The sequence below is a fragment of the Salvelinus sp. IW2-2015 genome, linkage group LG16 (genome assembly GCF_002910315.2).
Source record: "Salvelinus sp. IW2-2015 linkage group LG16, ASM291031v2, whole genome shotgun sequence".
NCBI classification, from domain to species: Eukaryota; Metazoa; Chordata; class Actinopteri; order Salmoniformes; family Salmonidae; genus Salvelinus; species Salvelinus sp. IW2-2015.
Genome location: NC_036856.1, coordinates 39,572,143 through 39,585,632, shown reverse-complemented (window position 1 = coordinate 39,585,632; position 13,490 = coordinate 39,572,143). Strand labels below are relative to the sequence as shown.

Sequence of the window (13,490 nt, the reverse complement as noted above, 5' to 3'; positions counted from 1 at the left end):
CACACAGCCTCTAGCTCCACACAGCCTCTAGCTCCACACAGCCTCTAGCTTCACACAGCCTCTAGCTTCACACAGCCTCTAGCTCCACACAGCCTCTAGCTCCACACAGCCTCTAGCTTCACACAGCCTCTAGCTCCACACTTCCCCTTCAAACCCCCACCCCCTCATTCCCACACCGCATAATGCCAAACACACCATATGTGTAACTGTAAGTGGATGCGAGCACACAAACACATGTACAAGCATGTTCAGTTCCAGAACAGATAGAGTACATTACACTAATAGGAAAAAGGCTGTGATGAGTTCCCACGTTTTTATTTTACTTAACCTTTATTTATCTAGGCAGTTAAGTTTCTCAGTTAAGAACAAATTCTTATTTACAATGACAGCCTACCCCCTTGGCCAAACCATTCTGTCCTGGTTCTGGTTATAAGAACTATACCAGGAATCCAGACTTACAGATTGATTAACTGATTGAATGTAATAGACAATTACATTTAAAAAATCCAAACATAATGGCGCTCCAGAAGGTGATACCACCACATATCCTTGATGATTTTCTTCAATTGTAACACAATAAAGCTTATTTCCATTGTGGTGCTTTGAAGAGGGAAGGGGGAAGGGGGAAGGGGGAAGGGGGAAGGGGGAAGGCAACAAGGTTAGGCGGCAATAGTAATGGCAACAGACAATGACAGACAAAATTGTTGTTTGATTCATAACATTAAATAATTAGTACAAATCCCGTTCCTAATAAACGACTACGTACAGGTACATGTCCCTTGTCTCACATGCCGTTAATATATAAAACAATCAATACCTAATATATATGAGACAATCACAATATGATAAACAACAGGCACCAAAAGACAGACCATATGCTATCTCTGGTATGTTATTCTCATCCATGTACTATAATCTTACAATTCATTTTTGAGACATGCTACTATTTAGCCAAGTTCCAAATTCTTCTGAGGAGTATTCCAAAGAATGGCAGCTGAGTATAACAGCGTTTCTTTCCCCCATACCACTTTAAAATCTTAAAGGAACAACGTCAGTTTTCACTCCTTCTAGTTGAATACTTATGGTTATCCCTTACTAAGGTAAAGTAGCTGCATAGGTACCTGGAAACCATACTGTGGACAATCTGATGGACAAGACACAATTTAATCTGAGAGATTCTCTGCTCCACTTTGAACCATCTAAGGATTTCAAAGCGAGAATGGTCAAGATGCGTAAGTGCTGTAAGTTTAAGTATAATCCTGACTAATTTGTTCTGAGATGTCTGCAATTTATTGTTGGGGGCACTATTGTACCAGGAAGAGCACGCATAGACAAAGTGGCACTGAACAAGAGCCCCTGCCAATGCCCCCAATGCATTCTTATCCAGATATTTGAAGGTTCTTGACAGAAACCTAATTTTACTTTGGTTCACTTTGGAGATAACGTTTTGTGCCATTCTTTCCCCCTGTCAGATGATTATCTAGCACACATCCAAGATAATTAACAGAGTATTTTGCTGCAACTACTATGTCACCTACTACCACCTTAAAATCTGGGGATTTCCTCAGTTTCACTTTGGACCCGAACAAGATGGACTCTGTTTTTCCAAGGTGAAGAGACAGCTTATTGTCATAATGACACTTTTATATGTTTACATACCCTACATTACTCATCTCATATGTATATACTGTACTCCACTGCATTTTGCCTATGCCGGTCTGTACAATCACTCATTCATATATTTCTTTATGTACATATTCTTATTCATTCCTTTACACTTGTGTGTGTATAAGGTAATTGTTGTGAAATTGTTAGGTTAGATTACTCGTTGGATATTACTGCATTGTCGGAACTAGAAGCACAAGCATTTCGCTACACTCGCATTAACATCTGCTAACCATGTGTATGTGACAAATACAATTTGATTTGATTTGATTTGATTTAGCCATTTACTGACATTCAGATGTTCAGCACTGAGGGCTTTCTCAACCACATTGTTGTCTTTGTGGGAAACCAACAGCGCAGAATCATCTGCATAGAGGAAAAGGTCACATGTACAGGCAGACTTCAGATCATTTATATACAATAGAAATAAAAGTGGACCCAGCACACTCCCTTGGGGTACCCCGCAGTTCAAGATTTGGGGTTTAGATAGGGTCCCATCCACATCCACCATCTGTTTCTTCTTTGCAGATAAGAGCTAACCCATATTACTGCTAAGTAATTAAAGCCCATGACTATTAGTTTGATTAACAGAATCTAATGATCCACTGTATCAAAAAGCCTTTTGGAGATCTAACATAACCATACCACACAATTTCCCTCCATCTACTTCCTTCCTTATGTGGTCAGTTAGATATAGTAGGCAAGTGTTGGTGGAATGGGATTTTCTAAATCCAGATTGGAGCTCATATAATAGGTTATGTAAGGAAATATAACTGTCAATGGATGTACAGAAACACATAACAGTCTGTCTTTTATGAGAGGAACAAAACAAAAACAAATGAATTAACTGCACATCCATTTCCCCTGTCTCTCTCTCTCTGTCTCTCTCTCTCTGTCTGTCTCTCTCTTTATCTGTCTCTGTCTCTCTCTCTATCTGTCTCTGTCTCTCTTTCTATCTGTCTCTGTCTCTCTCTGTCTGTCTCTCTCTGTCTGTCTCTCTCTGTCTGTCTCTCTCTTATCTGTCTCTGTCTCTCTCTCTATCTGTTCTCTGTCTCTCTCTCTATCTTGTCTCTCTGTCCTCTCTCTGTCTGTCTCTCTCTCCTCTGTCTGTCGTCTCTCTCTCTCTGTCTGTCTCTCTCTCTCTCTGTCTCTCTGTTGCTCTGTCTTATCTCTCGCTCTATCTGTCTCTGTCTGTCTCTCTCCTTTATCTGTCTCTGTCTCTCTCTATCTGTCTCTGTCTCTCTCTATCTCTCTGTCTCTCTCTATCTGTCTCTTCTATCTGTCTCTGTCTCTTCTCTATCTGTCTCTGTCTCTCTCTTTCTGTATGTCTCTCCTGTCTGTCTTCTCTCTGTCTGTCTCTCTCTGTCTGTCTCTCTCTGTCTGTCTTCTCTGTCTCTGTATGTCTCTCTCTGTCTGTCTCTCTCCTCTATCTATCTGTCTCTCTCTGTCTCTCTCTCTCTGTCCTCTGTCCCTCTGTCTCTATGTCTCTCTCTGTCTGTCTCTCTCTCTCTATCTGTCTCTGTCTGCTCTGTCTCTCTCTCGTTTGCCATCTCAGTCACTCTCTGACAATCACTCTGCATTTTCTGCATTTTCATATTAAATCCCCCTCTCTCTCTCTTTTGTCGTCGGAAACTATATTCTCTGGCAGTTATCCCCCTCTTTCCTTCTATCATCACCTCTTGCTTTTCTCTTCCTTTCTCTGAAAGTAGGTTGAGGAATGGAGGATGTAGGCTGAAGCTGACAGATGGATAGGAACAGTAAAACAGAGAGAGTGTGGTACAGTGCAAGTCAACTGGTGTGACCGATAAACTTGCCCCAAACCCAGTGAGATGGAGGACAGTCGTCAAAAACAAGTACTACAGACCTTGGACCAGGTGATGTCGGCGTGGGCACTCCGTCGGCACGACAGGGTAGGGAGATGGGGTGCCCTCATGGTACTTGAAGACCTGAGGGCCATGTTGGATGGTAGGCATCACTGGTGAGGGGAGAGAGGAGGGGGGCATTAAGTTAGACCAGTGAACTGTGTGTGTGGTGTGGTGTTGTGTGGTGGTGTGTGTGTGGGTGTGTGTGTGTGTGTGTGTGTGGTGTGTGTGTGTGTGTGTGTGTGTGGTGTGGTTGGTGGGGTGTGTGTGTGTGTGTGTGGGTGTGTGTTGTGTGTTGTGTGTAGTGTGTGTGTGTGTGTTTTGTGTGTACATGTAAGATGAGTGTCTCTGTGGCGGTCTGCGATGGTGGATCACAGTGGGTTTGGCTGACACACATAAAGGTATCCCTCTCTTCTCCTTCAGGGCGTAGTGGTCTAAGGCACTGCATCTCAGAGCTAGCGGCGTCACTACAGATACTCGGGTTCGAATCCAGGCTGTATCAAAACCGTCCGTGATTGGGAGTCCCATCGGGCGGCGCACAATTGGCCCAGCGTCGTCCGGCCCAGCGTCGTCCGGCCCAGCGTCGTCCGGGTTTGGCAGGACAGAATGGTTTGGCCAAGGGGGTAGGCTGTCATTGTAAACACGAATTTGTTCTGAACTGACTTTCCTAGTTAAATAAAGGTTAAATAAATAAAATAAAATAAAAAATCTCTCCCTCGCTCCCTCAATCTGTTTTATCAATAGGCACTGGGACATCTGGGGAAGATATTAACGCCGGAAACTTGGAGCGGCTACAGAGACTAACTCACAGTTTAACATCACAATTAGTTATTTAACTCATGATGACTTTACACGTTCTCACTCTCTCATGTAACATGTAGACACAATACACTCTTTGGACATTGTCTACTGGAAGTGTACTGTCAACTAATGCACAGTCCTGCTAGTCTGTGCCTCTGGTTGTTCTCTGAGAAAGGTTAGAAGGAAATGTCTACAGAAACATATGAGGATATAGAAATGAGCTAATTTCAACCTTTCAAAGAGCATTTCAACACGCCATGACCCATTCCCATTTATGAAGGTAGAATTGTAGAAGCACCACCCAAACTGGTTCCAATAAAGAATGAGAACATATTTTTCCCTCTTCCTGTTCCAAACCCTTCCAAACTGTGCCACTCTCAACAGCTGTTCCTGGTTTTTATGCAAACTCAGACAGTTATATTCATGAAGTAAGAACAGAGAGAGAGAGAGAGAGAAAGAGAGAACAGAGAGCGAGAGACAGAGATGGAGAGAGAGAGAAGAGAGAGAGAGACAGATGGAGAGAGAGAACAGAGAGAACAGAGAGACAGAGAGACAGAGAGTACAGAGAGAGAGATAGAGAGAGAGAGAGGGAGAACAGAGAGAGAGAGAGAACAGAGAGAGACAGAGAGAGCAGTAACAGAGAGAGAAGGAGAGAGAGAAGGAGAGAAGAGAGAGAGAGAGGAGAGAGGAGGAAAGAGAGAGAGAAAGAGGAGACGAGAGAGAGAGCGAGAAGCGAGAGAGAGAAGAAGGAGAGAGCGGGGGAGGAAATAAAGGCAATTGTGTTTGAGTCAAGCCACAGAAGAGAGAACTTAGGAGGATTGGAAATGACCCAATAGTTATTAATAGATATAGTATGAACGTTAGTAGATGTAAAATGGTATGTGGCACCTAATGGGCGTAAGTAGTATAACGGGATTGTTGTCTCTGGGCGAGAACGATTTAACCAATGTATCGTGGTCTTACTGTGGTCGTAAGTGATACATGGTTTAGTGGCTACGTGGCGTATAGTAGGTAACATGTATTGTATGTCATAAGTGGTTAACCATGGTAGTGTTTAGTGGTGATATGATTGTAACATGGTAGGTCTACGTGTGTAAGAGTAGATGTTAACAATGGACGGTGGTCTACGTGGTGTATAGGAGTGTAACATGGGTTATTGGTGTACGTGGATCGATAGAGATGTTAACCATGGATGGATGTCTTACGGGCGAAGTAAGAATGGTAACATGGATGTGGCTTACTGGGTGTATAGTTGATGTTAACCTGTATGTGTGTCTACTGGGCGTATAGTGAGTTAACATGGTATAGGGCTTACTGGTGTAAGTAGTTAACATGGATTGGGCTACGTGGTCGTGAAGTGACGTTAACCATGGTAAGTGTCGTGGTACTGTTCGTTGTATGTAACTGAATTGGGCTTACTGTGTGTATATAGTAACCAGGGATTCTGGTCTTATGTGTGAAGTAATGTTAACAGGAGGGTTACGGGCGGAATAGAGTTACCAGGTATTTGTTTACTGGTGATAAGCTGTACCATGTGTGTGTCCTACTGTGGTGATGAATGTAACCAATTGGATGATGCTTAACGTGCGTTAGGAGAACATGTAGGGCTTACTTGGTTGTATAGGATTGACATGGTATTGTGGTTACTGTGCAAGTGACTGTAAATGTATTTGTGCTGCTGATGTCGTATAGTAGTAACCAGGTATTGTAGTTAACGTGTCGTATAGTGAGATTAACATGGTAGGTCCTACTGCGGTCGCAAGAGTTAACAGGTATTGGTCTAGCTGCGCCGTAAGGTACTGTATCGTGTCTACTTGTCGTATGTAGATTTACATGTAAGTGTCTTCACTGGTGTAAGTAGATTTACCATGGTATGTGTACCGGCGGTCGATAGTAGAAGTTTAACATGGTGTGTGGCTACTGTGGTCGATAGTAATGGTAACCTAGGGATGTACCGGGTCGAAGTGATGTAAATGGTTTGGTCTTACGGCGAAGTAATTTAACGCATGGTTGGTGTCTTCTGGGTGTAAGTAATTAACCATGGTATTGTGTCTTACGTGAGTCGGATAAGAGTTAACCATGTTAGGAGTGGGTCTTTGTGATAGTATTTAGCCAGGTAGTGTCACTGTGTACGTAAAGAGTGTTCAACTGTATGGGTCTTTCGGTGGTCGGATAGTAATTACCAGGGGATTAGGTCTTACTGTGTCTGATACTGAATTAAGCAGCATGTAGGATCTACTGTGTCGTAGGAGGTTAACCATGGTGTGTCTTACTGCGGTCGATAGGTGATGTAAACAGTAATGTTGGTCTTACTGGGGCGTAAGTAATGAATCCAGGTAATGTGTCTGCTGGGTAGTATAGAATTAACATCGATATGGGCAGTGGTTCGTATATAGCAATTTAACACATGTATGTGGTTTACGTGGTGTATAGGGATGTTAACCTATGGTTGTGGTCTTACTGGGGCTATAGAGATTGTTAACCAGGTAGTGGCTACTGGGCGAAGGGATTAACAATGGGTATTTGGCAGTGGTATAGTGATTAAGCCGATGTATTGGTCCTAAGGTGATCGTAGAAGTAAGATGTTCCCAGGATTGGATACTGGTGAGAGTAGAATGTAACAATGATTGTGGCACGTGTGTCGGTAAGTGTTTAACAGGTAGTGGTCTAGCTGAGGTTGTATAGTGAGTACCCTGGTTGTGGTCTTCGTGTCGTATAGTGATGTTACCATAAGTCCAGTGGGTATGAGTAGATGTTAACCAGGATTGGCTGGCTGTGGTCGTAGTAGAGTAAACATGGAGTGGCTTATGTGGTCGTATAGTGTTTACCGTGGTATGTGTCTACGATGGCGCGTATAGTATGATGTTAACCAGCTGGTATGTGGTCTTTACTGTGGCTATAGTAGATGAACCATGTAAAGTTGTTCTACTGCGGTAGTAGATGAGGAGATTAACCATGTATGCGTCTTATAGTAGGTCGTATAGTAATGGTACAGGATGGTCATAACTGTACATGTTACGTGGTGTCTACTTTGGTCGTATAGTAATGTCTACATGGTATGTTGTGTAAACTGTGTCTATAGTAGATGTTAACCTATGATTTGGTTTACTGTGGTCGATAGTGATTTACCATGAGTTGTGGTTCGGTCTAAGGTAGATGTACCATGGTTTGCTATGTTCGGATAAGCTGAGTTGTAACCATGTAGTGGTCCTACTGGTGTTATTAATGTTAACCAGATGGCTACTTGGTCGTATAAGTAGATGTAACCCAATGTATAAGTGTGTCTTACTGTGGCGTATATAAGATTACATGATTTGTGACTGTGGTGTATAGTAGATTAACCATGCATGGGCACTCGGGTTGTAAGTGGAGTAACATGGGATTGTGTCTACATGGGTCGTAAAGTAGTTAAGGTATTGGTGGTCTTGCGGGGTTATAGTAGTGTAAGCATGGTATGTGGTCTACGGGTGTAGTAATTAATACATGGTTGGGTACCTCTGGTCGTATATAAAGTGTTAAGCAGTTATTGTGCTTATGTGGGCGAAGTAAATGTTAACGCGGAGTATGTGTCTACGTCAGTAACGAGATTAATCAGGATGATTGGTCTACTGGTTTATAGAAGTTAGCCATGGATGTTCTGTACTGGGCGTAAAGATTTAAAATCGGATTGGTCTACGCGGTCGGATAGTGAGGTAACATGATGGGAATTGCGGTTCGTATATAGATTAATCAGGTGATTGGTTAACTGTGTCGTATAGGGATTAACAGGATATGTTCTTATGGGTCGTAGAGATGGAAAATGGTATTTGGTCTTACTGTGGTCGAAGTATGTACCAGGTGATTGTGGTACTGCGTCGAAGATGTTAAATGATTGCGTGGTTCTTCGTGGTAGGATACCGATGGTAAGTGGTCTAATGCGGTCGTAATAGATTTAACATTATTGTGTAGCGGTGCAAGTAGATGTTAACCATGGATGGCACCGGCGGCACCAAGATTGACGGGGTGTGGTGCTGACCAGCACGTTCTTGCTACAGGCAGGTGACCTCGTCGAGACGACGTGTTAAACAGGCGCGTCACCGCACGTCAGAACGGCGGAGCTTCACGCTGGATGACAGGAAAATTCTAATCTAAGTGAGAGAAATTAACAGGAGGGAACCGACACCAACTCAGCTGGTATTGCACGCAATTGTAACATTGGTATTAAATGTAGTATAAACAGCAGTATTAAAAAACTGTGGTATGTTAAACATTCGGTTTGTTGTAAAAATGCTGCGTAGTATAAAAATTTGTAATGTATGAAACATGCGATGTTATTAAAAAGCGGAGGTAAGAAACAGGTATTATAAAGATAGTGTAGTTGAACTGTGGTATGATGGAACATGCGGTAAAAAAATGCGTTTAAAATTGCGGTATGTATAACATTGTATGTATATAAAATGTGGTTATAAATAAACTGTGAGTAATAAACATGCCGGTATGGTATAAATGCGGTATTAAAAAGGCGGATGTATAAAAAGATCGTAATGTTAAACATGCGTCTGTAAAAACAGTGTAGTAATAAACATGTATTATAAACGTGATAAAAACATGGTATAAAAAGGTGGTATTATAGAAATTGTATGTAAAATGTGGTATGTATAAAAACTGTGAATGTATAAAACATTGTATGTTAAAATGCGGTTATTGATAAATGGGAATAGTAAAAATTGGTAGTATAAAAGGGTATTAATAGAACTCGGTATTTGAAACAAACGGTATGTAAAAACATGTGGTAATTAATGACATGGGGTATGTGAAACATGTTTGTAAAACATTAGTAGAACATGTGCGTAGATGAAGGCGTATATAAGGTTATAAACATGCGTATGTAAAAAGTGGATGTTAGCACTGTGTAGTTGACATTGATGAGAACATGGCGTAGTATAACTGGTATTATAAAAATGAGGTATGAGAAACTCGGTAATGTATAACATGTGTTTGTATAAACAGCGGTGTAATAATGTAGTATGAAACAGGTGTATGTAGGAATGTAAGTAGTATAAACACGTGGGTATGGATACAAACATGTGGTTATGTGATAAACATGTGATGTAATAAAACGTGGTAGATGAAAATGGAAGTATGAAAACGAGTGATAGTAAAAAATGTGGATGAGAAAACGGATGTAGAAAATTGTAGTGTGAAAAGCGGTCTTTAAAAATTGAATGTATGAAAGCATCGGTATGTTATTAAAAATGTTGTAAGAAATGGAGTATGTATGAACAGGCGTAGAGAAACATGTGGTATAGAAAACATGCGTATGTATGAACATTGTATGTAAAAAATAGGTATGTATAAAACAGTGTATTAAGACTGCGGTTGTATATGGAAAATGTGTTTAGAACATGTGGTAATGTAGAAACCAGGCGTAGTTAAAAAATGTGGTAGTAAAAAACATGAGTAGTAGAAAGCCAGTAGTATGAAACATGCGTATGTATGAAAAAGGTGGTAGGGTAAATAACATGGGTAGTATAAAACATGTGTATGTAAACATAGGTATAAAACAGTGTTGTATAAAAAGGATAATGAATGCGTATAGCTAAAAATGATGTAGAAATGTGGAGTAGAAAAATGTAGTAGAAACAGCGATGATATAACAGTGTATTATAGAAAGTGGCATGTATGAAAGATGGGTATGATGTAAACAGTGTAGTAGATAACATGTGGTTGTAAAAACATGTGGTATGTATAAAACATGTGGATTATGAAACATCGGTAGTAAAAAGGTATTAACATCGTTGTAATGTAAAACTGTGGTAGTAAAATGCGTATTATAAAAAGTTGTATGTACAAAAACGGGTAAGTAAAAACGTGGTATGTATAGTAAACGCGTATAGAAAATGTGGTGATTGAAAAAAGTGGAATGGAAACAGTGGTATGTATGAACAAGCCGGTATTGTATGAAACATGGGGATGTGATGACACAGTTTGTATAAAAGCGATATGTATGAAACAAGGGGTATTAAAGATTGTGATGTAGAACATACGGTGTATAGAAACTGTGTATGTGAAAACTGTGGTATAGAAATTGGTAAGAACAGGCATATGTTGACAGCAGATTCAAAACATTGTATTAAAATTGTAAGTAGTAAGACTCATGTGATGTATGAAACATGCGAAGTGTTATAAAACAGGCGATTTATGAAAACAGAGCAATTATGAAATGTAAGCAAACAAGGGTTAGTAAGAAACAGGCGGTATGATGTAAACAGGCGGTATTAAACATTTGGTATGTAGAAAACGGCGAATGTAGAAACATGGTGGGTATAAAACAGTAGTAAAACAGGCGATATAGAAATGGGTAGTAAACAAGGCGGATGTGACAGCGCTTATGTGAGGAGATATTGTGTAGTATAGAACATGCGTATATGAGCGGGGTTTAGAAAATGTGAGTAAAAAACGGGATAGACGGGCGGTATGAAACAGTGTGATGTATAAATGTGGGGTAAACGGCGGTATTGGAAACATGTGTAGAGGAATCCCGGTAGTAAACATGTGGATTTAGAAAGCGATATGTGAAATGTGGAAGAAACAGCGTATAGAAAAGTGTAGGATAAAACCAATCATATAAGAAGACTACAACGGCCTGTGGCTAACATTTAATTAGTTTAAAATATTGCAAAATAGACTCGAAAACGTTGCAGGGTAAGTTGTGGAGTGGTTTGTTAAATGTTTTGTCATATGACATTTCCTCGAGAGGTCTGAGAAAAATGTGTACTATCACAGGGCTTTAACCGCAGATTCGAGCACAGAGTTGTGTATTGGGTAGCCGCGTCTGGTTTGTGGGTGGGGCATGTGTGTGTGCTGCCGGTGTGTGGTTGTTGGTGTGTGGTTTTGTTTGGTGTGGTCGGGGCGCCGCGTCTTGGGGTATGTTGTTGCGGCCAGGTTTGTTGTGTGTGTGCGTGCATGTGGGTGTGCGCAGTGATGTGTTATGGGGTGGAGCGTGGTGGATGATGCCCATGTGTGTTGCATGGTGGGTATAGGCTCTCACAGTCGGGTGGTGCCGTTCCAGGTAGGGTTCCCCGAAAGCAGAAAGGCAGAGTCACTGGACCTTGATAACATTAGACCCGCTGGGCATATCACGGGACACTGTAAATAAAAAGCATAGTGGGGTTTGTTCCAAGGACAGCTTCTCCGCCTCCAGCCTCTCCAGGCTCACATCACATTGGTCCACTTCCAGTGCTCCTGCTACAATGTCTCTATTCCATATGGCCAATCTCAATGTAGGCAGGAAGGGCATGTGCTATAATGAGAGTATAACTCCCCTAGCAGAGTAAACGGCTACAACCCAAGCACACACCACACACGGTCAATGACATCAAACTGTATTGGTGAATGTTCATCGAATTGAACACGTCAAGGTCAGCGGGGAAGAAAAGGGACAAGGTGTTGGCAGGAGAGAATACCAACAAAATATCGCCCCATAAAACTTGACACTCCAACAGTATCAAGTCAAACACAATGTTAATCCCTGAAATGACATCCTGAGACATGAAATGCAACAAAGAACTCTATGACAGGAAAAACTGCTAGGCCTAAATATCGTCTGAGCCAGAAATAGGCGTACAAGAACCCAGGTCTGGGCGCCCAAGGATACTAGGTTAGAGTGTGAGCCGGCAGGAGCACTATTGTAGAGGTCGGGCGGCGGTAGCTAGTGGTTAAGAGGATAAGGGCAGCAGGAACTATAAGTGAGTTAAGGGAGGTAGCAAGTGTTAAGGTGTAGGGGCGGGTACCTAGGGATAGAGTGGAGGGGGAGTTGCGAAGATGGTTAGAGTTGGGGCGCAGTAGCTCAGTGGTAATGGGTGGGGGGCAGGAGCGGTAGATGTAGGCAGCAGTATAGTGGTAGAGGTAGGGCGCAGTAGCCTAGTGGTGAGAGTGTAGGGGCGGCGAGTGCCTAGTAGAGTGGGGCGGCAAGTAGCAATGGTTAAGTGTAGGCGCAGTAGCCAGGGTTACATGTGTGGCGGCAGGCATAATCCTAGTGGGTAGAGTGTAGGGCAAAGCCGAAAGGAGCGGATAAGAATTCCCTCAGGACAAGGAGAATTGAATTGTCCTGAACAGGCAGTTAACCCCTTTCCCTGTGGGCTTGTCCATTGTAAATAATTGTTTTGAGATACCTATAAATAAAAAAAATCTAGCTCGAGTAGACCCCAGGTAAGATAATAATCTTATCCTCGGTATCTGTCACGAGGCTGTACAACAACCGCAGTTGAGTATGCTTCCACTGAGCGGAATGAGTGGGCATGACAAACGAGACCTGCTGAGGGTACAATTGAAAAGAGAGATTAACAAGAAGTTGCAGATTGAAAGGAACCTTATGTACACAACATAAAGATGACGACTGAGACTGCATGTATTGACTACGTAAGATAGGTCGTGTATGTGGTTTAGCACGGCCTGACAAGATGATATAGGGAGAGAAGAGAGACAAGAGAAAAGAGCGGAAGAGAGGTGAGAGAAGGAGCAGATACGGGAAGATACGGAAATAACGAGAGAGAGGCAGGGAGAGAAGAGAGAGAAGAGAAAGAAGAGAGAAGAAGAGGAGATACCAGTAGAAGAGAAGGTTGTAAAATAACAGATAAATCTGTACAAACAAAGGGCGGGTAAATACGAAATAAATACACAATTGTTCCACAGGGGCGATGGTGAGACGGAGAGTAGCCCACTACAATTTATACGAATGAGAGATAGAGATTGCAGCCACGGCATAAATACTAGAATGGGAAGAAATGTTACTATTGCGATTGGCTCTGTCCAAAGACCAGAGAGTCAGCAGCACCAGTATCTTCGAAACAGACTCTGTCAGACTGGCTGAAGAAAATCTAATAAGAAAAAATAATGTTCCAAAAGGTCAGTGCGAGCCAAAATAAATATACATAAGATCACTGTGAGACACATAAATGATACAACTGACCTAGACCTTAAGCCCATGTGATTCAACTGACGACTGAACAAGAAAGAAAGCTTCTACCAAAGAACATAAATCAATTGCCGATGAGACTAAAATCAATCCATTATAGAACCATTGCTTAGGTTGATTGGCCGCGCACAACAATGTTCAAAAAAATGGAGCAAAACAATTGAAACTGGGCAAATACGCAAAACTCAGGTACGTAACAGAAAAAC

General features: G+C 41.8%; 1 protein-coding gene across 1 annotated transcript in view; it reads right to left on the bottom strand.

Moving 5' to 3' along the window:
• hmcn1 (hemicentin 1) overlaps positions 1-13,490 on the bottom strand; it is a 277,402-nt gene that overhangs the window by 120,170 nt on the left and 143,742 nt on the right. Inside the window, 3 exon segments of the mRNA XM_070447449.1 lie at positions 3,530-3,546; positions 3,549-3,590; positions 3,593-3,640. Coding sequence (XP_070303550.1) covers positions 3,530-3,546; positions 3,549-3,590; positions 3,593-3,640 — 107 coding nt within the window.